The sequence below is a fragment of the Camelina sativa genome, chromosome 9 (assembly GCF_030686135.1).
Source record: "Camelina sativa cultivar CO46 ecotype springtype chromosome 9, ASM3068613v1".
In the NCBI taxonomy this organism is placed as follows: domain Eukaryota; kingdom Viridiplantae; phylum Streptophyta; class Magnoliopsida; order Brassicales; family Brassicaceae; genus Camelina; species Camelina sativa.
The window spans coordinates 18,233,387-18,254,265 of NC_141888.1; the positions used below are offsets into that span (position 1 = coordinate 18,233,387).

A 20,879-nucleotide genomic window follows, 5' to 3' on the forward strand; every position below is an offset into this window, starting at 1 on the left:
ACAATCATTTTGTAATCTTGATCCTTCAGGATTAACTGTAATACAATCAACGTTACAATGCATGTGTAGAGTAAAAGAAGATTCTATATTTTATTGATAAAACAATAACCTTGCCACATAATGAAGAAAGATATACAAATAGATAGTTACAAGCTGTAACGTACAACACATCTACATATATTCAAACACAAATCATATCAAAACAGACAAGAATTATACCCCTTTTGATCTATACCTCCTAACTCTAGTTATTTACTTTGATCGATGTGTATCGGTATCCAAAAAACCACCAAGATCAGTCACGCCTTTTTCACAAATCTATCAAACTTTGATGGTAATAAAGAGTCTTCAATGCTTTTACCTTGTGAGAAAAACCGCGACAAACACTCTAAACCGAAGAGGGATAAAGATTCTTCTTCAAATGGCCAGCTTCTGTTCTTGGGCCTTTTTCCCCGAAAAGAGAGAAACTTTCTGCTGGTTTCTCCGGGAGAAGAGAGACATCCTCGAGGGAATGCCTCAAGAAAGGAAAAAGGAACTTTCTCTATGTTGGCCTCTAAGAGAGGAGTGGATAATAAATGTTGTTTGGAGGGAGATTACCCGAAAAATGAGAAGCTTTTACGGTGTTTGGAATGGCGGGAGGAACGAGGGAGTGCTTGGTCAGCGGCAGCAGATCTAGGAGTGCTGGACACCGAGCTATGGACTGTATCATTCTTAGCATCCGAAGCTCGTGGAAGAAGAAACTTACAGCCAAGCTTGACAAGACGAGGCGAGCTCATTGAGCTAGAGGACTTGCTCACTCTCTTCTTCATCTCCTGCTTGATACTCTGAAACTCATCTTCCAATTCTCCAACCCGTGACCTCATTTTCTGCATATCAACTTTTAAAACGTGGTTTTGGCGCACAATGGTCACCCAACCATCTCGCTGAACTATCTCCTGTCCTGTTCTTCCACCAGGGATCGTCACTGCAGGAGCTGTTTCTGTGTTTGTGACATTTAGACCGCCTGCAAGAGCGGTTCTGAGATGCATTTGTTCGAAGAAGAGAACTTGAAGAACAACTCTGAGCGGTAACCTATCGTTATGGGAAGCATGAGCGCAAGCGTCAATGGAGAGTCTTTGGTAGTCCATGATGTTGCAGAGTTGTTCTTTATCTCTATCTGAAAGCCATGGATGCTCCTGACAAGTTCACATTCATATTCAATATTGGATCTTTTTTTTTGAAAAAAACATGAAAAGAACAGATGTTTTGATTATGATCCAACCTTAAAATAGATATCAAATGCTCTGTATAGACCATCATACAAGGGTCTTGAAGATTCTGGAAGTGCTGCTGCAAGAGACCGCATCTTATCCGGTTTCAGATTCACATCAGAAGCAACCTCTGCCATGTAGTTATCTACCAGCTTCGCCACTTTCATTAAAGGCACTGAAGAAGGAGACGTCACTGGATCCAAAGATGGAGGAGAGAACTCAGGTAACTGTGAAGATGACAATGACGATAGAAAATGGCATATTATTCGTTCCACACAATCTACATTGTACAGTGTCTCAGAATCAGAATAGTTAAGAATCAAAAGATTCTCAAGCGTTGCAAGCTCCAACTGCATCCCTATTCTTTTCTCCAACTTCTTTACACAATTCCCATCAACTCCTAAAATGAAAGCAACACGAAGGAGACCTAACAAGAACTTGCAGAATGATCTTCCTCTCTTGTCAGGTAGTAGGCTTAGAATGGTTTCAAGCAAAGCAATCTGATCAACAGGAGATATAGAGGATGGTGAAGAAGCCGTTGCCAAACTAAAACTCACAACTCTTCTTCTACTTTTGCTGCTGTCACCACTTGTTCCGCTCTGCCACCGTCCCAAACCCGGTAAGTACTTTCTCGCATAATACATCATAGCACCAGCTAAACTTTCTGCACGTATACCTTTTGTTTCCATAGTCTTGATGAGCCTTTTAAACAAATCTACACTAAGATAAGAAATATCTTCGTACCACCAATCCGAACCTGCGCTTCTCATTCGCGCTCCCGTGTTTATTCCGTTCCATAAAATGCTTCCACCTGGACTCTGCAATGTACCATACATCATCATAGGCCATCCAAACAAACTAGGGTCAGTACACACCATAGTGGACACAGCGTTCATGAGTTTTGGTATTGTCTGAAGCTTGTCTGCACTCTTCAACACCGGGTTGCAGCTTTGTAAGGCCAAGATACAGTCTTTCCAACTGTGAAGCACGTGTTTGTGCAGAAATGTTTCGACTTGGGAAATCAAGTTATCTTCCCCGTACTCATTTGTCATTTCGAGGTACTCAGCTGCACAATGTGTGGAGACTATGTTTTTCGAGGTGATATCTACTCGTGTCCCATAACAGAATTTAGCAACTATCAGGAAATTGTCTGCGCCACCAGGGAACTCTTCAAGCACTGTAGTCCAGAGTGATTCCTTATCAGTGATTTTAGAATCTTCATACATCCGTGCTAGCTTTCCACATTTTGAAACCAATGGAAACTGCAAATACACACATACATAACTCTTGTAGTTCTTTCAAAACAGTTGCTACTAATACTCATAGATACACACTCACAAGCAGACAGATTCATATAACATAGATACATATATTTCAATAAACATAACCATACATGTCGTTACATGCTTACAGAGCCATAACTAGTAGCTGAATCTATGTAATTGTTACCACAAGTAGACTAATGCGAACAAGTAAGCACCAACTACACTTATTTTTTATTAAGGCTACACAGCAGCAGAGCATTTATGTTCCTAATCTTAATACTAAATACCACCTAGCTAATCCTGCTTAACGGTAAAACACAAACTTACAGTAGAAGACAAATGCGATACCAAACTCATGAAGCAAGCAAAAGCATCAAAGAATAATCAAAACTAAATTTACCTTATGAAGATGGAACTTCACATCATCAACAACAACAGTGATATCACTTGACAGTCCTGTTTTGCAAAACCTGCATATTTAAAATCCAGCTCTCTTTATGATTTCCAAGTACAAATTTCATCTTATGTACTATCTATTCAATCCAATGTTTGAGATATGAGCATGGATCCAAAATTGTTTATTAACAAGCCAAATTGTGTAAAGTTAGTCTATCTCTCTGAGCATCTTTAAAATGATATGGCAAGTGAAGAATTGTAAGAAAAAGCTGCAAACTTTAAGGTCTCTGAGCAACCGACATCATAAATTTGAACAATTGAATGAAGTTTAGACCGAACCCATGAACTTAATTTGCATACACAAGCACACATACATGCAATTTAAGAGGGAGAAAGAGGTATGTACCAGTCATTTCCTTCTCTGTGAAACTCAGAGACTTTAGCAACAGGTGACATCTCACAAGAGAGAAGCAAACCAAATTCCAACCCAGAAAGATGATCAAAAAATTGAAAATTTCACATCTCACAAGGAAATATCAAAAAACAAAATCCTACCAAACCCAGATAATAATTATAAAATTGAATAAGAAACAAAAAAAAAAAAAAAAGAAGAGAAAACCACTAAACCACCATTAAAACTTTCAAACAAAAAGCAAATTTTAAGAAGAAGAAGAAGAAAAAGAAACAATTTTTATTGATCATTTTATAACCAAAAGTCACATAAGAGAGAAGACGTCAAGAAAGGGGTCAGTTTCGTGGGCAATGGTGTGGTGTGGTGTGTGTTGTAGACCTTTACAGCTAAATTCAACCAAAGACAGAAGAAAACACAATTTTAAAAATATAAATACTTTCTTTTCTTTTTTTCACTAAAATTGAAAACAAACAATTTCTTTAGTTTTGGTAGGTAATAAGAAAGAAAAAAAGAATGAGATTATTTTAGAGTGAATTCAGGGAAAAAGTTTTATAGATCCCAGAAAGAAAAGGATTTATTTCCTCTTTACGTTATGTAATGATATTTTGAGATGAAGTTAGAAAATACTAAAAAGTAATAAATCTGAAGGAAGAAGCGAGGGAATTAAGGAGACAAACAGACAAAAAGTAACTGTGTGTATGTGTCAAAGTGTTTCAGACCATTTTTTATAAGGACTACTAAGAGAGAGTCAAAATAAATAGACTCTACAGAGAGGTGGTAGAGTCAGAGGCTTCCGTTAGGTTCGGAGAAATTCAGGTTTGAACATGTAGAAAAAAAATAGAATTTTCGTACAGTGATTCATTTACTAGATTTACTGATCTTGTTAACTATTTATTCTTGGTAGAGATTAACTAATTATTCCGGGTAGAGATTTTGCTTATGGTTTTACACCTATAACCCCTAAATATTTTGTGTTAATGTAAATCTTTCTCTTTCAATTCAAAAATCTCAACTCTCTTTTTTTTTTTTGAATGAATGTAAAATTATATTCAAATAAAAAAAGAGTCTTTTTTACAATAGATGCATCCTTAAACCAAAAGGTTTGTCAAAAGAGTTTAAGAAAGTAGCTAAAAAAAGTGGTAAAAAAGAACTAGGTACGAGTAGCCAACCAAAGCTGCAAACCATCCCCCCACTTTGATGTTTGCGTCTGCAACGAAAGAAGCTTGTTACGAACCAGCCGATCAAGGAACTGGATTAGTTGATATGAGGAGCATGGTGTGTCCCCATGCGGACGCTTGTTACGTTCCAGCCAGATAGAATGAACCGAGGCCTGAAAAACAAGATGCAGGAGGAAACAGAGGGTACCCTTGATTGTTCCACAGGATAGCAAAGTCAAAATTTGAGTGAAGCTGGTTGAGACATGGCTAGGCAGAAGTTTCCGAGACAAAGCCTGCCACACCCGAGATGTGAATGGACAAGTGAAGAAAATGTGAGACAACGTCTCCATTGGTGCGCGACAAAAAACACAGGAGGGATCAACCCCTCTGTTCCATGAAACCATACGGTCCCCTGTTGCAAGTCTGTTCCGAGCTGCTAGCCAAAGCAAAAAAGAATGCTTAGGTACTGAGAAAGGAAACCAAACGCCCCTGTACCAGTTTACCTCTAATCCAGGCCGACGTAACTGCAACCAAGTCTCAGAAGTTGAAAAATGAGGCACATACTGATTAACTGAATTTTGCCAGAGAGCAGTGTCAGTAGGACTGGTGTGAACACCGTGAGGACATTGAGAAGAAAAGGCCATCGCTCAGCTCTATTTCCAGTTCAATCTGGTTGAGCAGAGCTGAGCGATGACGGCAATTGGTGTGTGACTGTAAAACAGTCAAGACCGAGGAAGCAGACGGAATACCAAGAGCAATAAAGCCGCTATCTCCAACAAGATCATAGAGGCACCCCATGGGAGACCAGTGATCATGCCAAAACGAGGTAGAAGCACCATCCCCCACCACCATCTGATGGAAAACTTTCGCATGTGGTCTATATTTGAGGAGCTTCAGCCACATCCAAGACCCTTTTGCAGGGGATTCTTTTACATACCAAAAAGAAGCTGATCGGAGTAACTCCCTCTGTATCCAATTCACCCAAAGTGAGTTAGTGGCCGAGACAATACGCCAGATCAACTTAAAGCAGCTAACCTTATTCACCTCTACAAGGGATTTCAGCCCAAGTCCACCTTCCATTTTAGGCAAGCACACATCCTTCCAGGCCAATTTATTTTTGGATGCATCGAGGTCAGGACCTGACTAAAGAAACGCTGCACAGATTCGCTCAATCTCCTGAACACAAGCACTCGGTAACCGAAAGGCAGAAATCCAAAATTTTGTGAGGCTTGCAATAACCGAGCTCAGAAGCTGCAGTCTCCCAGCAAAGGAGAGAAAACGGTGCTTCCATGAACCAATGTGAGAACGTATTCGTTCTATAAGAGGGAGGCAATCATGAATCGTCATTCTCTTCGTAAGGAGACGCAGACCCAAGTAACGAACTGGGAGGGTGCCAGCAGCAAAAGGAAACTGAGTGAGTAACGCCTCCCGTGAACGACTAGAAACTCCGGCAAGGAATAGTGTCGACTTCTCCAAGTTAATACACAAACTAGAGTATGCAGCAAAGTCCTTAAACATGTGGAGTATACCTTCCATAGAAGAGGCCCGACCATCCGAGAACACCATAATATCATCAGCAAAGCAGAGGTGAGTAAGTTGCAGACCTTTACAACGAGGATGGTAACCAAAGTGTCGTGCAGCAGCTGCCCTATCCAGCATAACCGATAAAACATTCATACATATCACAAAGAGGTATGGAGAGAGAGAGAGCAACCTTGGCGGAGACCCTTTGCACTTCTGAAAAACCCTGCAAGTTCTCCATTGACTTGAACAGAAAAGAGGCCATGGAGATGCACAATTGAATCCAATGCACAAACTTAGTTGGGAGGTTTAACGCCGTGAGGACATTGAGAAGAAAAGGCCACTGCACCGAATCAAATGCCTTTGAAATGTCAATTTTCATTGCACATTTAGGCGAGATGCCCTCTTTGTGATAATCCTTCACAATTTCCGTTGCAAGTAAGATATTCTCCATCAAAAGCCTATCCTTTATAAATGCAGACTGGTTTGGTGCAATAAAATTAGGAAGGATTGCTTTTAGACGGTTTGCCAATAGCTTTGAAATGATCTTATAAAGAACATTGCAACAAGAAATTGGGCGATAGTCCTTCATTTCCTTTGATGTCGTTGTTTTGGGAATGAGAGCAAGAATTGTAGTGTTCACACCTTTAGGCAGAAAACCAAACTGAAAAAAAGACTGAACAGCCTTTGTAAGATCAGGACCAAGTACAGACCAAGCACTCTTGAAGAACTCCACCTGGAGATTTATTTGATGGCATCGAAAAAGAACTTGTTTCACCTCCACCCCCGAAACCTCCAAGAGAAGTGCGTCCTGCTGTGACAGGGAACACCAAACCGGTAACAGGTCCTGCAATGTTTCTGTAGAAAGTCCTGTGAAGGCAGGTGGCTGATGAGTGAGCAAATGCGAAAAGAACCGCACCCCCTCAGCTTTAATATCATCCATAGTCGTGAGACAGCGACCACTAGGATCAATAACCTCATTGATAAAGTTCAGAGATTGCCTCTCCTTGATGGCATTATAGAAAGCCCAATTATTTTTATCACCCACATGCAACCAATGCAATTTGGATCTTTGTTTCAAGAATGTCTCCTCCAAACCAGCAACGTGCTCCCAGCGAGCATTAGCAGAGGCCTCCTCTGCAAGGTTATGAAGCGTTGGATGTGCATGAACAGCTAACTTCTTAGCACAAAGATCCTCATAAGCAGCAGTAGCCCTACGGGAAATGTCAGACAGCTTGTTACAACTTAACTCTCTCAATAGCGGCTTTAACTGCTTCAGCTTCCTACTCAAACGAAAGAGAGCAGAAGTTGAAGGATACAGTGCTTGAGTTTCTCGCCAGAAATCTGCAACAGTGGGTAAAAACTCTGGCTGAGCGTCTATAAGATTTGTAAATTTGAAAGGCCCCTTTTTTCGCTACAACCCCGCATCTAAATAAATCTTTCCCCTCAAATGATCAGAACAGCCTCCAGCCTCCATCAAAAAGTATGAATTAGGGAAGAAACTATCCCAAGCCACACTGTGAAGAATTCTGTCCAGCTTCTTGCAGATAGGCCCATTCTCCTGATTATTACACCAAGTGAACAGAGGACCTATTGCCCGTAAATCCACTAAAGAACAGTATATCTGAGTGTCATGGAAATCACGCATCCCCAAAGTGACCATTGGCGTAACCAAAGAGTTTGAGTGTTCGTCAATATCAAGCGTTTCATTGAAATCACCCATCAAAATCCATGGTTTACCACGAAGAGAAGCTAAATCGTGTTGTTGCTGAATGTCACGCCAACGCTCTTTGCGTTCCTCTACTGTATTACATGCATAAATAAAAGAACACCAAAACTCCTCAGTTCCTCCTCCAAGCTTTACAGAACACGTTATCAACTGTCCACTCTTGAATACAACCTGAAGTGTTGTTTGACGGCTCCCAAGAACCCAGACTCTGCCAAGCCTACTGAATTCATAATTTGACACCAAATTCCAGTCACCAAATGTTCTCCCCAACACCCGACTAACATTTGTCTCCTGAACTTTGGTTTCTAACAAACAACCAAAATGAAAATTGTTTATTCGGACCCAATCTCGAATTATATCCAGCTTACTTGTCTTATTCAAACCTCGAATATTCCAGAAGAAACCAGACATTAAGGTTTGTTAGGAGGTGCCTTCTTGTTGATAGTGCTAGAGCCATTGCCCGTAGCTTGTTGAGAAGAATCAGAGAGGAATTTATGAGCATTCTTGGAATTGCGAGGCTGTTGTACACAAAGAGCAACCTGGTCCTTTGAATTCAATGGCTTTCGGACAGTCGCTAGAACCGTCTCTTTCCCAGTCTCTGTAACAGTAGGGATGTCAAATTTTTCAACCTCCACACGATCAGTACTGGCACAAACTCCCCCTCTTCAGAGTCCCGTAAGGCATCAAAACGTGTTGGAGAAGCAATACGAACTTGACCAAACACCAGTTGCTTCTGCAAATTTTTTGAATTCTTTCCTCCCGAATGTGTAACTGCAGTCCAATCCCCTTCATTGGAGGTTCCCCCTGTTCCCTCATAGACAACAGGAGGATTCACAGCAGCAGTCTCCGCCACCGGTAAATTAGAAAGGGTCGTAGTTGCCGACGCAGGTGTAGGCACTGTTGCAGCAGGTGAAACTACCTGAGCAGAGGGAAGAGCTGGCATGCCCGTTGACTGCGAGCTAAAGAGGACATTTGATTTGACTAACATCACTAAACAACCATCATCAGAGTGCCCCCACCGTTTGCAGAAGCTACAGCGATGAGGCAACCAAGGGTATTCATACTGCACACAAACTTCTTCCCCACGAACTGTAAAGAAGTACGTTTTTGGAAGCTCTTGCATTAGATTAACCTCTATAAAGATTTTTGCCTCCCCAAAATTAGTCACCAATTCCGTATCCGGATGCAAACGCTTAGGTTCACCCACTGGACTCGCAAGAAAGCTGAGACCTGCCCACGTGAACATAGAGTGCGGGACATGTTTAAATCTCAACTCTCTTTATTGGATTCATTGTACTAACGGGTTGTATATGAAATATGATATCACATTCACACAACAAACATATTACCCAAATTTGGCTACATATCTTATATATTTACCCAAATTTGACTCTAAAATCACTAAAAAGACTATATAGATAAGACTTATATCATGGCTAAAACACCTAAAAACCATGATATATCAATTCCCCCATACTTAGCTTTTGCATGCCCTTAAGCAAATCAAGAACTTCATCTGTGGAAAAGGTTTGAAAACGCGGAAAGTCCTTTTCTTTTTAAAGTAATGCCATGATCATCCACACCATAATCCATATGCTTAGCAGACAAATCCAAATCGAACCACCATGTACTTCTCCGTTGGCATTTGTAACATCCCAAATTCCAGAACATCCTCCATTAAGCCTTCATCGATGGGTTTCATCAATTTGATCAATGTCAAGAACCTTCTAGACTCATTCCCGTACAATACCATAACAAGCAAGACAATATCTTTAACACATGTGGTACTCTTTCTCTGCCCCAGGCTTATTCTATTTATTATTCCTTTGAGCTTTGCTTCATTTTTTTTTTCTTATTATTTTTTTTTCTTTTTATCAAAGTTGTAGGCGAATAATAGGGTCATCGGTAATTTACCTACCCCTCGCTTCCAAGCTTTCTGTGATCATTTGACTCAAGAGTAGAATAATGGGGTCACATGTAATTTACCTATCCCTCTAAACTGATCAAAATCATCTCATATTTTATTCTTTTTTTTTAAACAAAGCTCTCAAGAAAAATATATAAAACTTAAATAAGGGAGGGGAGTACCAATTTTTTCTTTTCTGAAATCTTACTTGTCAGGTATGAACAAGGAGTCAAGCCCTATGAACATCATTCTCCTTGATGAGGTAAAAAGAAAAGCGCAGAAATTACCTCAGGCTCTTGTGGATTCTGTTGGAAATTTGAATGTCTCTGGTTCACTGGTCAGCCTTTAGATTTTTCATTAGTCGGATTCTGGATTCAATCTGCAGTATTAATCAACCAAGGCAGTACTCTAAAACGAAAAATCAAAGTTCCCAACAAAAATTTTGACTCAATAAATTTTTTTTTTTTTCGACTGACTCTCAAAAACATAAACGTAGTTAGTAACTGCCTCCCCCAGACTTAAACAACACTGTCCCCAGTGTTATCAAGTAAGAGATTGGCGAATAAAATAAAAATAAATCAAAATCAAAAGAAAAATGAAAATGAAAAACCTACCAGTGGGTTGCCTCCCACTAAGCGCTTGTTTTCAGTCATTAGCTTGACTGTGTCGGATCTCAGGCATCCGGTGGATCAGAACGTGGCATTGAATGCTTTTGAGAGAATGTCCTCTTCATCCAAGGTGGTGTATAAGCTTTAGCTGCATGAGGTTTGCAAAGGATGTGAGGAGCAGGACCAGTGTGGGATTTAGGGACGGGTTTGCTTCTTTTTTTTTCCTGCAAAATCATCAACAGAAGAAAGAAGCGCTCTATGATAATCTCGTGGCTTGGTTAACTGCACAACAGTTTTTGTACCTTTCAAATTCTTATTGATGAATGGAGAGGGTTTGGGTGAAGAAGATGCATACCTTTGACTTACCTGTGGGTTCTTGACTGTGGAATGGTGAGATTTCAGCTTTACAACTGGTCTAGGAATTGCAGCTAAGGAATCAACTCGAGAATCTTCGGTTTTAGACAAGTCCAAACTGGCTCTGGAAGGTGTGTCGATCGATGCTACATCTGCATCGATCGATGCTGAGCCTGCAACTCGTGTTTCTTCAATGATTCTGCAACCTTTCTCAGCAATCCGTGTTTCCATCACAAAAACATCATCTACCAGCGACTTTTCATGGATCAGAACCACATCATGGTATCTAGTACTGATTAGATGATCTCCACTCCAATCTTCAAGCTTAGCAGCTTGCTTGCTCACTTTCTCAGCAGTATCCAACTCTTTGACATACCCAGCAGTAATATCTTCATGAGGCTCTATGAGTGGATCATCATCAGAAGCAATCTCCACAGAAAATGTCAGACCATCAATAGTGAGAGCTCTTCTCAGCTTGTCCATCTCAAAGTTCATGACCAAATCATCCACATTCAGAGATATGTGCCCCTTCTTAACATCAATGATGGCACCAGCTGTAGCCAAGAATGAGCGTCCTAAGATGAGAGGATCACTAGGCTCTTTGTCATATTCCAGCACCACAAAGTCAGTGGGAATCATGCATTCTCCAATCTTACTCGGAACATCTTCTAAGACACCTTCAAGAATCCTTCTGGATCGATCAGCTAAGATAAGAGAGATCCTAGTTGGCTCGAAATTTGTCATCCCAAGTCTCACAGCAACAAAATGTGGCATTAAATTGATACTAGAGCCAAGATCGCAAACAGAGTGACGAAACCTTCCTGTGGAGATAGAGCAATCTAACACATTAACTTCTCTGCAACCCTACTCGGAATCATTGCACTCACTTTCTTAGAGACAACCACTTTCTCTTTCCTCTCTTTCTTCCTTTGAGCAGGCTGGTTCAAAAGAATTGCACTGACATCCTTGGTTAGCAAAGCTCCTTCCTCAGGGCTCAAACCATTAGTGACCATCCTCTTCACATATCTCTTAATCCCAGGAGAAAACTTGACAGCATGAATCAAAGGCATCTCTATCATCACCTTATCCATCATATCCTTGCATCTAGCTTCCTCAAGCTCCTGCTTAGACCTCCTAGGCTTAGGAAAAGGAACCTTAATTAGGCTTATATGCTTTTTCTTAATCGGATGGTGGAACTGGAACAGAAACCGAAGCTGTCTGTGGGTCGTGTCGATCGATGCTGGCATTGTGTCGATCGACGCTTGATTGAGTTTGCATCGATCGATGCTCTTCTGTAGTGTCGATCGATACTGGATCAACTAACGTATCTTTGTCTCCTTCCTTCACCAAAATTGCATTACAAGCATGCTTGGGATTCGACTATGTTCTTCTAGAAAGAAGTTCCTCTTGTCTTTTAACAGACCCAACAGTCTGAATCACTTGATTCTCCAGCTTTTTGACATGAGTGTTTAATGCATTAAACTTCCCGTTCAGCTCGGTGTAGACATTGTCAATCTTCCCATTGATTGTTACTGTCAACTGTTCTTGACCCTGAAGAATCTGCTCAAGCATAGCCTCCATTCGACTCTCAGAAGTCTGTGGAGGTGGAGATTGATAAGAAGAGTTCCCATAGGTTCTTGTAAAACCGCTGTTTTGTTGCTCCTTCTGGTAATCCGGCTTAGGAGTATAGCATGAAGAGTTCCCACTGTAAGGCCTATTGCTTTGTTGATTTCCAAACTTCTGACCCTGACATCTTCTGTAATCTCTGGCTTTGGCTCAAAAATCTCAACATCTTTAACAAAATGGACTGACTTCTTTCCAACAAGAAGATTGTGCACTGAATCGAGTTTGGCATTAACTGAAGCTAGCTGATTTGAATCATAACCCTCATGTGCTCTTTTCCGCTCTAAGTCTGCGTTCTTGGTACTGTTGCTTGATGCTAGCCTTTCTATCAACTTTTCAGCATCATCTGGGTACCTTGTCTTGAAGTTCCCATCACTAGCAGCATCCAAAGCCAACTGATACCTCCAGTCAATCCCGCTAAAGAAGATACTGATCAACTGCACCTCTGAGAAACCATGATGTGGACAGTCCCTCTGGTATGCTTTGAATCTTACCCAAGCAGCTTTGTAAGATTCAGCAGGACCTTGTCTAAAAGTGGAGAGCTTAATCCTCAGCTCATCAGACATCGCATCATCGTATAAATAGTTCAAGAATGCCACCTTGATGTCATGCTAGGTTGTCAGAGATCCTGGTTTGAGTTGTCTTAGCCAATGAGAAGCTTCCCCAGCAAGAGAGTAGGGGAAAAGCTTGCAATAGAGATAGTCCTCTGTGACTCCATTAGCTTTAATACTTGTGACTATATCCTCAATAAGCTCAATATGGTCTAGAGGCTTCTCATGTGGAAGGTTCTGGAATGGCCTTTGTCCAACAAGAGCAAAGTAGGCAGGCTTCAACTCAAAATCATTTCTTGGGAATGGAGGAGGGACAATTGCGGAGCGGTTCTCATAGAATAAGTTTGGTTTGTTGAAGTCCGCAAGATTCTTGACAAGCTCTCCATTGTTGTCCCGTCGCCTCTGAACATTCTCAGCATCGGCTCTGGCATTGCATCGATCGACACCAACGTTTCGTCGGTCGATGCCTTCTTGGTTGCATCGATTGATGCCATCATTGCGTCGGTCAACGCCACCTGCATTCTCATTCACCACGACGAGTTCTTCCTGAATAACCCGTCCATCAGCATCAAGTTTTGGCGTCGTTGTAGTATAGTGGTAAGTATTCCCGCTTGTCACATGGGTGACCCGGGTTCGATCCCCGGCAACGGCGCCAAAATTTGATATGCTCAAATTACCCTAGAGTTACTCTCTCAAATTAAGAGATCAATTGTAGTACTTAGAGATCGAATCCACAAGAACTCTTGATTTACAAAATAGATTTAATAATCTTTTAATTATGCTAAACAGAAATTGTAATTTAAATAGCAATGCAAAACAGAAAATAAAAGAGTTGTAAAATTCAGAAGGATTAAACGCTAGGCCTAGGGAAATTCTCAGAAAATCATGGAAAATCAGATCAATTAATTAAGCAAGCATGATTCAATAATTAAGCAGCGTTCTTGAACTCTAAACACAATTATAAAATAAATCAGTTCTCACTGCAAATATTATCTAAATTTAAAACCAGAAGATCCAAATCTCTTTGTAAAATTCTAGGTTAAAAATCAGCAATAAAATCAAGTTTAGATAAGTTCACAAAATCACTAATTCAAATATCTTTGCAAAAAGTAATTTTGCTCACCAAAGGTTTTTGTCAGGAAAATCAATTATATTCTCATATCAATCAATAATCCTAAGATCTAAATCAAGATGACTAATCAAAGATCTAGCATTAAAAACAACCTATGGTGAAGAACAAGAAAGATAATGAATCCAAAATAAATAGATCTATTAATCCATGAAATCCCTAATGAGAAACCCTAAACCTAACAATCAGATCTACTCAGACATAATCAATGAAACACAAAACATCTTCTGAATAAATTGCATTAAGAAAGAGATTAAAGTATAAGTAAAGGAGTTTTGAATCTTCTCTAAAGGAGTCTTGATTCTTCTCTCCAAAAGCTCTCTAAAAATCTCTCAGGGTTTTGCTCTCAAAAATTGCAGGGAAAAAATAAAGCTTAGGTCTAAACAATGATCCAAAAATCGTATTTATATTTTTAAAAACATCCAGGGACTAATGATGCAAATATGGAAAACTTTGGGGCAGCTTTGTAAATCTTTATAACTTGTAGGAAAACTTCCAATTTCTTCTTTTGGCTCTGCATCGATCGAAACCATATCTTGCATCGACCGATGCTGATCTCTGAATTCGTCTCCCAACTCTACAGCTCAGCCTTAATGCTTGATTATGCTCCAAATCCTCCTATTTAGCTCCATTAAGCTCCCATCCATGCTAAATCCTATAAAGACTCAAAAAGACTCTAAAAACACTAAAAAGACTATATAGATAAGACTTATATCATGGCTAAAACACCTAAAAACCATGATATATCAGTGGCGTGACGTGCTGATGTGGAGAAAGATTGTGGAACGCGGTGACAAAGATGCGTGAGAAGAAAGAAAGAAGATATCAAGATATACTCGAAGATATTGAGAGTATATTTGATTAGAAGAGATAAGGAAGAATATTTTCTTAGGGATAAGGAATATTTTCTTTTAGGTACGATACACAAAGATCTAGGTTAGAGATTGTTTGTGTGGGTATAAGTAGACGAGGGTTAACTGCAAAAAGAGCTAGCACTCGTGGGGATAAAGTTGTGAGTTTTGTAACCTTCAAGCATTCTTAAAAAGGCTTAGAAGGGGAGTGTGTTTTGAACTCTTTAGATCTACACAGGATGTTGTGTTAGATAGATAGGAGAGTGAGCTTAGTTTCAAGTCTTGTAAGAAATGAGAGTTTTTATAAGATTGAATAAAAGCGTTTGCTAGGCGCGGTTGCAGGCGGGTTATTTGAATTGTGTGTTCTCTATACCTTTACAATTGGTATTAGAGCAGACACGTGATAAAAAGTTCTGGTATCCTTTTTCAACTGGTGAGATCTTGCGACAAGGGTATGGAGAAATCACTAGATTTTGTTGCGGTTCAAACACCATTGAAACTCAATCCTGAGTGCTTTGGTTTTTGGAAAGTTTCAGTCAAGCAGGCCATCTCAAGCATCGACATGGAAGCTTGGTTTGCGGTGGAAGATGGTTGGTAACATCCTACGGAGAAGAAAGAGGAAGGAGAACTAGTTCCTAAACACAGGAAGAAATGGACAGCAGAAGAAAAAGCGGAGTCCAGACATAACTCACAGGCACTGTCAGTTATCTTCAAGTCTCTGCCTAGGGACATCTTCAACCAAGTTCAAGGATGTGTAGCAGCCAAGGAATCATGGGATATTCTGGTCGTCACTTTTGAGGGTACATGTAGGGTCAAACGCACAAGGCTGGACAATCTTGCATCAGATTTCGAAAACTTGCACATGTCTGAAACCGAGTCAGTGGCTGATTACAGCAGCCGGTTGAGTGGTATTGTGCAAGAAGCTGTAGTCTTGGGTAAACGGTATAAGGACAAGAAGCTGGTGAAAAAAATCATCAGAAGTCTGCCTGACAAGTTTCAACCACACAGGTCTGCTATAGATGTGTCACTGAATTCTGATGAGGTCAAGTACAATCAGGTGGTTGGGATGATGCAGGCGTTTGAGATACAGCTAAAGAAGAAAGAAAAGATGAATGAGAAGTCTTTTGCCCTCAAAGCTATAGAGGAACATAAGCTTGCGGAATCTCAGGAGGTTGCTGATGAGGAAAAGTGGGCTTGTTGGTTAAGAAGTACTTTCGCAAGATGGAAAGAGGTCAGCGGAAGGGAACCACATCGCTCATGAAATCTGATACTGATAAGGAGATCAGGAAGAGTGACAAGCAGGAGCGATAATGTGCTGAGTGTGAGGGATATGGACACTACAAGTCTGAGTGTCCAAACAACAAACGTAATAGTTCTCTGCAGTGCTATGGGTATAAGGGTTATGGCCATACTAAGTTTGATTGTCTTTCACGTGAGAACAAGCAGAAATCTTACATTACTTGGAGTGAAAGTGACTCAGATGAAGAAGACAGCAAAGGTGAGATTCTGAACAGGTTTGTGGCACTGCTGGGTGTCATTGAGGAAGACGAAGAAGACGAGGTGTTGGTGAAAAATAAAGGTATAGATGAGAAGGTTGAATCTGACTCAGATGGAGAGGAGGCTAATTTGTCGATAGAAGATCAGATAGAGCTTCTTATCAGACAATGTTGAAAAAGACCCAAGACAACACCCAGTTGACTTCCGAAAGGGATACTCTACAGCTGAATATTGCAATGCTCACTAAAGAACTAAGTGAAGAGAAGGCTAAGACTCTGCGTCTTGAGAAGCAGTTAGAGGAACATTTGAAGAGCATCAGGATGCTGAGTAAGGGAACTAAAGATTTGGATACATTGCTTAGTACTGGAAGATCAAGCAACTTGAAGTGGGGTCTGGGTTATCAAGGAACAAACACTGACACGACTACCCAATTTGTCAAAGGGATGGAGTCTGAGCCTAAGCTGAAAGAGAAGAAATTCCCTACAACCATCAGTCCGTATGGTCAGCATTCTGTGAAACAGAATCCGAAAATCCAAAGGATGAGGATGCAGACTAGGTTGCCTACAAGACAACCATATGCCCCAAATGGTTTTCAGCAGACGGCTGAGAGACCTGTCCAGCTTAGCAGAAGAAGAGGATGTTGGTATTGTGGACATCTAACTCATTATAAAGCCCAGTACTTCCAATTTCAGAATCGTGTGTGAAGCCTGATGCAACATGGTGTGTTTTATCCAGCTGTAAGAAGAAACACTCAGAGATATGTCATGAAAGATGATCTCTACTGTCAGGTGGCATACACAGCCGAAAGAGCAGAGGTTGATCAGGCCAAGTGGTACTTTGACAGTGGATGCTCCAGGCATATGATTGGTGCCCTAGACAATCTTTCTCATATAGAAGATGTTGCTGAGGGAGAGTTACTTTTAGTGATGGAGGAAAAGGAACAATCCGAGGAAAGGGTACAACTAGTGGTGAATCTCAACCACATCTAAAGGATGTTTTCTTGGTCGATGGGTTGAAGGCAAATCTAATAAGTATTAGTCAGCTGTGTGATGAAGGTCTGGATGTCACATTTACCAAGAAGGGGTGCAAGGCCAACAAGGATCTGTTAGGCTTAGAGGAAGGAGATCTGGTAATAACTGTTACATGTGGAAATCATCAATGCAGTGCTTCAACACGACCACTGAGTTGGACACAGAGCTGTGGCATCAGAAACTTGGTCACTTGAATATTCGCACAATGCTGAGATTGGCTAATCAAGAAGTTGTGCGTGGAATTCCTAAGCTGAAGGGTAACCCACATTTCATATGTGGTCCTTGCAACAAGGGCAAGCAAGTCAAGGCATCTCATGGGCCAGTGGCAGACATTCGAACTAGCCATGCACTTCAACTGGTTCATATGGATCTGATGGGTCCTATACAAGTTCAAAACATATATGGGCGACAGTTCATTTTTGTCATGGTTGACGACTACACTCGCTAGACCTAGGTGCGATTTCTGCGTGAAAAATTGGACACTCTCAAATGTTTCCGCATACTTGCCTTGCAGATTAAGAGTGAAAAGTGATATATCCAAACTATTCATAGTGATCATGGAGGTGAAATTCATAATGACAAGTTTGATCAATTCAGCGGTCATCAGGGCATTATTCATCAGTACTCTACTCCAAGAACACCATAGCATAATGAAGTTGTAGAGCGGAAGAACAGAACGCTGCAGGAAATGGCATGAGCTATGCTGCATGGAAATCAGGTTCCTCATCAGTTCCTCTACAGGTGCCTGTTACATCATCAACCGAGTGTATGTCCAACCAAGGACCAACAAGACTCCCTATGAGCTGTGGAAAGAGAAGTCTCCAACAGTAAGCTATTTTCATGTGTTTGGTTGTCTCTGCTACATTCTGAATGACAAGGATCAGTTGGGTAAATTTCACTCCAAGAGTGATGAAGGGATCTTCCTTGGTTATTCTGGACATAGCACTGCATTCCGTGTCTACAACAAACACACACGATCGGTTCAAGAAACTGTAAATGTTGTTTTTGATGATACCTTGTTTCAACGGGTTGCTATGGTGCATGTTATCTCAGACAAGGACCTGGTAACTGATGATGAGAAGCACGAGCAAGGACCTGAAAGCCATGGTGACTCTGTCAGCCCTGTGTTATCATCGGATGCTCTTCCTCCATCTTCTCAGGTTCATCGGAATCACTCCTCTGGTGATGTTATCGGTGCGATTCAGGGGGGTAGAGTTACCAGAGGAAAACATATTGATTTTGCTCAACTGGCTGGAAAGAAACAGAAGGTTGTTGTTCCTGACACTGTTTCTCAGGACTCTGATTTTGTTCAATTTGCCTGCTTTGTTTCAACTATGGAGCCAAAGAATCACAAAGAGGCACTTCCTGATGAGTTATGGGTTGTTGTAATGCAAGATGAGCTGGAACAGTTTGAGCGAAGTAATGTGTGGGAGCTCACTAAACGTCCTGCTAATGTCAATGTAGTGGGAACAAAGTGGATTTTCAAGAATAAGAGTGATACCAGTGGGTGCATTATGAGAAACAAAGCAAGGTTGGTGGCCCAAGGTTACTGTCAAGTTGAAGGAGATGATTTTGATGAGAATTTTGCTCCAATAGCAAGGTTAGAATCAATCAGATTCATGTTTGGTATGCCGTGTGCTTTCAAGTTCACATTACATCAGATGGATGTTAAAAGTGTCTTTCTGAATGGAATACTACAAGAAGAGGTCTTTGTTGAGCAACCAAAAGGCTTTGAGAACCCACAACATCCTGAGCATGTGTACCGGCTGAAGAAAGCGTTGTATGGTCTCAAGCAGGCTCCGAGAGCATAGTATGAGAGGTTGACTACATTCCTTCTGGATCAAGGCTACAGTCGCAGGAGTGTAGACAAAACACTGTTTGTTCTTAACAGTAACAACGCGCTGATGTTTGTTCAGATCTATGTCGATGACATCATCTTTGGTTCTACTTGTCAACCTTTGGTAAAACAGTTTATGGAAAGCATGTCACAAGAATTTGAGATGAGTATAGTGGGAGAGCTAAAATATTTTCTGGGGTTGCAAGCGGAACAATCTGCTGATGGGATTTTCGTGTCTCAAAGCACCTATGCCAAAGAGTTCGTACAACGGTTTGGATTAGGGAAGAGTAAAGAAGAAAAGGTTCCTATGGGTGTCAATGACAAGCTTTCAAAAGATGAAGGAGGCGAGGATGTGGATGAGCGACTATACAGAGGTATGATTGGAAGCCTGCTATATCTGGCAGCGAGTCATCCAGACATATGTTTTTAGTGGGATATACGCACAGTACCAAGCCAAGCCTAATATGTCACACTTACTAGCGGTTAAGAAGATCATCAAGTACATCAAAGGGACAATGAACTTTGGTATTTTCTACACCAAGGATACCAACACCAGTCTAAGTGGATACTGCAATGCTGATTGGACAAGATCTGTGGATGATCGTCGAAGTACAAGTGGGGGATGCTTCTTCATGGGCAACAACCTGATATCGTGGCACAGCAAGAAGCAGAACAGTGTCTCCCTATCAACCGCTGAGGCTGAATACATTGCTTTGGGCAGCTGTTGTACACAGCTTCTGTGGATGCGTCAAATGTCCTCCGACTATGGTATGGACTCTCATACTTTGTTGATTCATTGTGATAATTTGAGTGCAATAAACATCTCTAAGAATCCTGTTCAGCATTCTAGAACCAAACACATAGATATTAGACACCACTTTGTTCGTGAACTAGTTGAGGCGAAACTGATCGAGATTGACCATGTGAGCACTGATTTTCAGTTGGCTGATTTGTTTACTAAACCTTTGGACTTTAACAGATTCACAAATCTAAGAAAATCAATTGGTGTATGTGAACTCTAACCTATTTCTGAGTTGTGTTGATCTAAGACAGGAACATGAGTTAGGACAGATCATGGAAATCCTGGAATATATAGAAGATCAACATTCTGAAAAAAAAATAGCTGTGGGAAATAGCTGCCTGTCATGCCGGTCTGTCCATCCTGTTAAACGTTGTCATGATTTAAGGAGGTCAAAGAGCTGTGAAGAGACATGCACATTTATTCTCAGGATCAATGACATGTTGAATGATAAGCCTAGAATTAGTGACTGACAAAATCAAGTGATGTCACTGAAGCTCAAGCTGATGAAGCAGCCATCAAGAGGCTGAGTTGAATAATAAAAATGGAAAAGAAAAAAAAATGTTGTGCTCGTCAGCTGCCTTAACATGTTGGGATGGACTGAAGACTGAAGGCATGCTAGTGTGAAAGACTACCCACATGCAACAGTGCTCTGATCTTCGACAATTCAAGAGATTGTGATAGTTCCTAGTGAAGGTTCTGAACAAGTGGTTGACACGACACAGGTATGGCTAGTGTTCTAATTTAAAAAAAAAAAAAAAAAAATTTTTTTTGCTCATGTGTGTTTAATTCTCGATCTTAGTCCCTTAGGCTTTATCATTAGTGGCTGTGTGTATCAGTGTTTGATTCATGAATCTGATAAATTGGGTCATAAAAGGGAAAGAATGTGATTTATTAGTGCACCGTCATTAATTGTGACTAAATAAATTGACAAGAGAATGTAGTCGTAAAAGGTAATAGATG

The 20,879-nt window shown here is 40.7% G+C and overlaps 2 protein-coding genes and 1 non-coding gene across 3 annotated transcripts; 1 reads left to right on the plus strand and 2 right to left on the minus strand.

The window, feature by feature from the left end:
* Positions 1–68: 68 nt before the first annotated feature.
* On the minus strand, positions 69–4,089 carry LOC104710944 (BTB/POZ domain-containing protein At3g44820). Its single transcript, XM_010427604.2, has 4 exons — positions 3,318–4,089; positions 2,916–2,985; positions 1,262–2,512; positions 69–1,175 (listed from the first exon to the last, which is right to left on the minus strand). Exons 1-4 carry the CDS (start codon positions 3,365–3,367, stop codon positions 594–596), a joined length of 1,953 nt encoding a protein of 650 aa, XP_010425906.1. The 5' UTR covers positions 3,368–4,089; the 3' UTR covers positions 69–593.
* Positions 4,090–5,074: 985 nt separating this feature from the next.
* Positions 5,075–5,560, minus strand: LOC147938264 (uncharacterized). The gene has a single exon (XM_087465552.1). It carries the CDS (start codon positions 5,558–5,560, stop codon positions 5,075–5,077), a length of 486 nt encoding a protein of 161 aa, XP_087321678.1.
* A 7,111-nt stretch (positions 5,561–12,671) lies between these two features.
* Positions 12,672–12,778, plus strand: LOC147938265 (small nucleolar RNA R71). Its single transcript, XR_015567662.1, has one exon. It is a non-coding gene; the product is annotated as a small nucleolar RNA R71 (small nucleolar RNA).
* Positions 12,779–20,879: the final 8,101 nt, after the last annotated feature.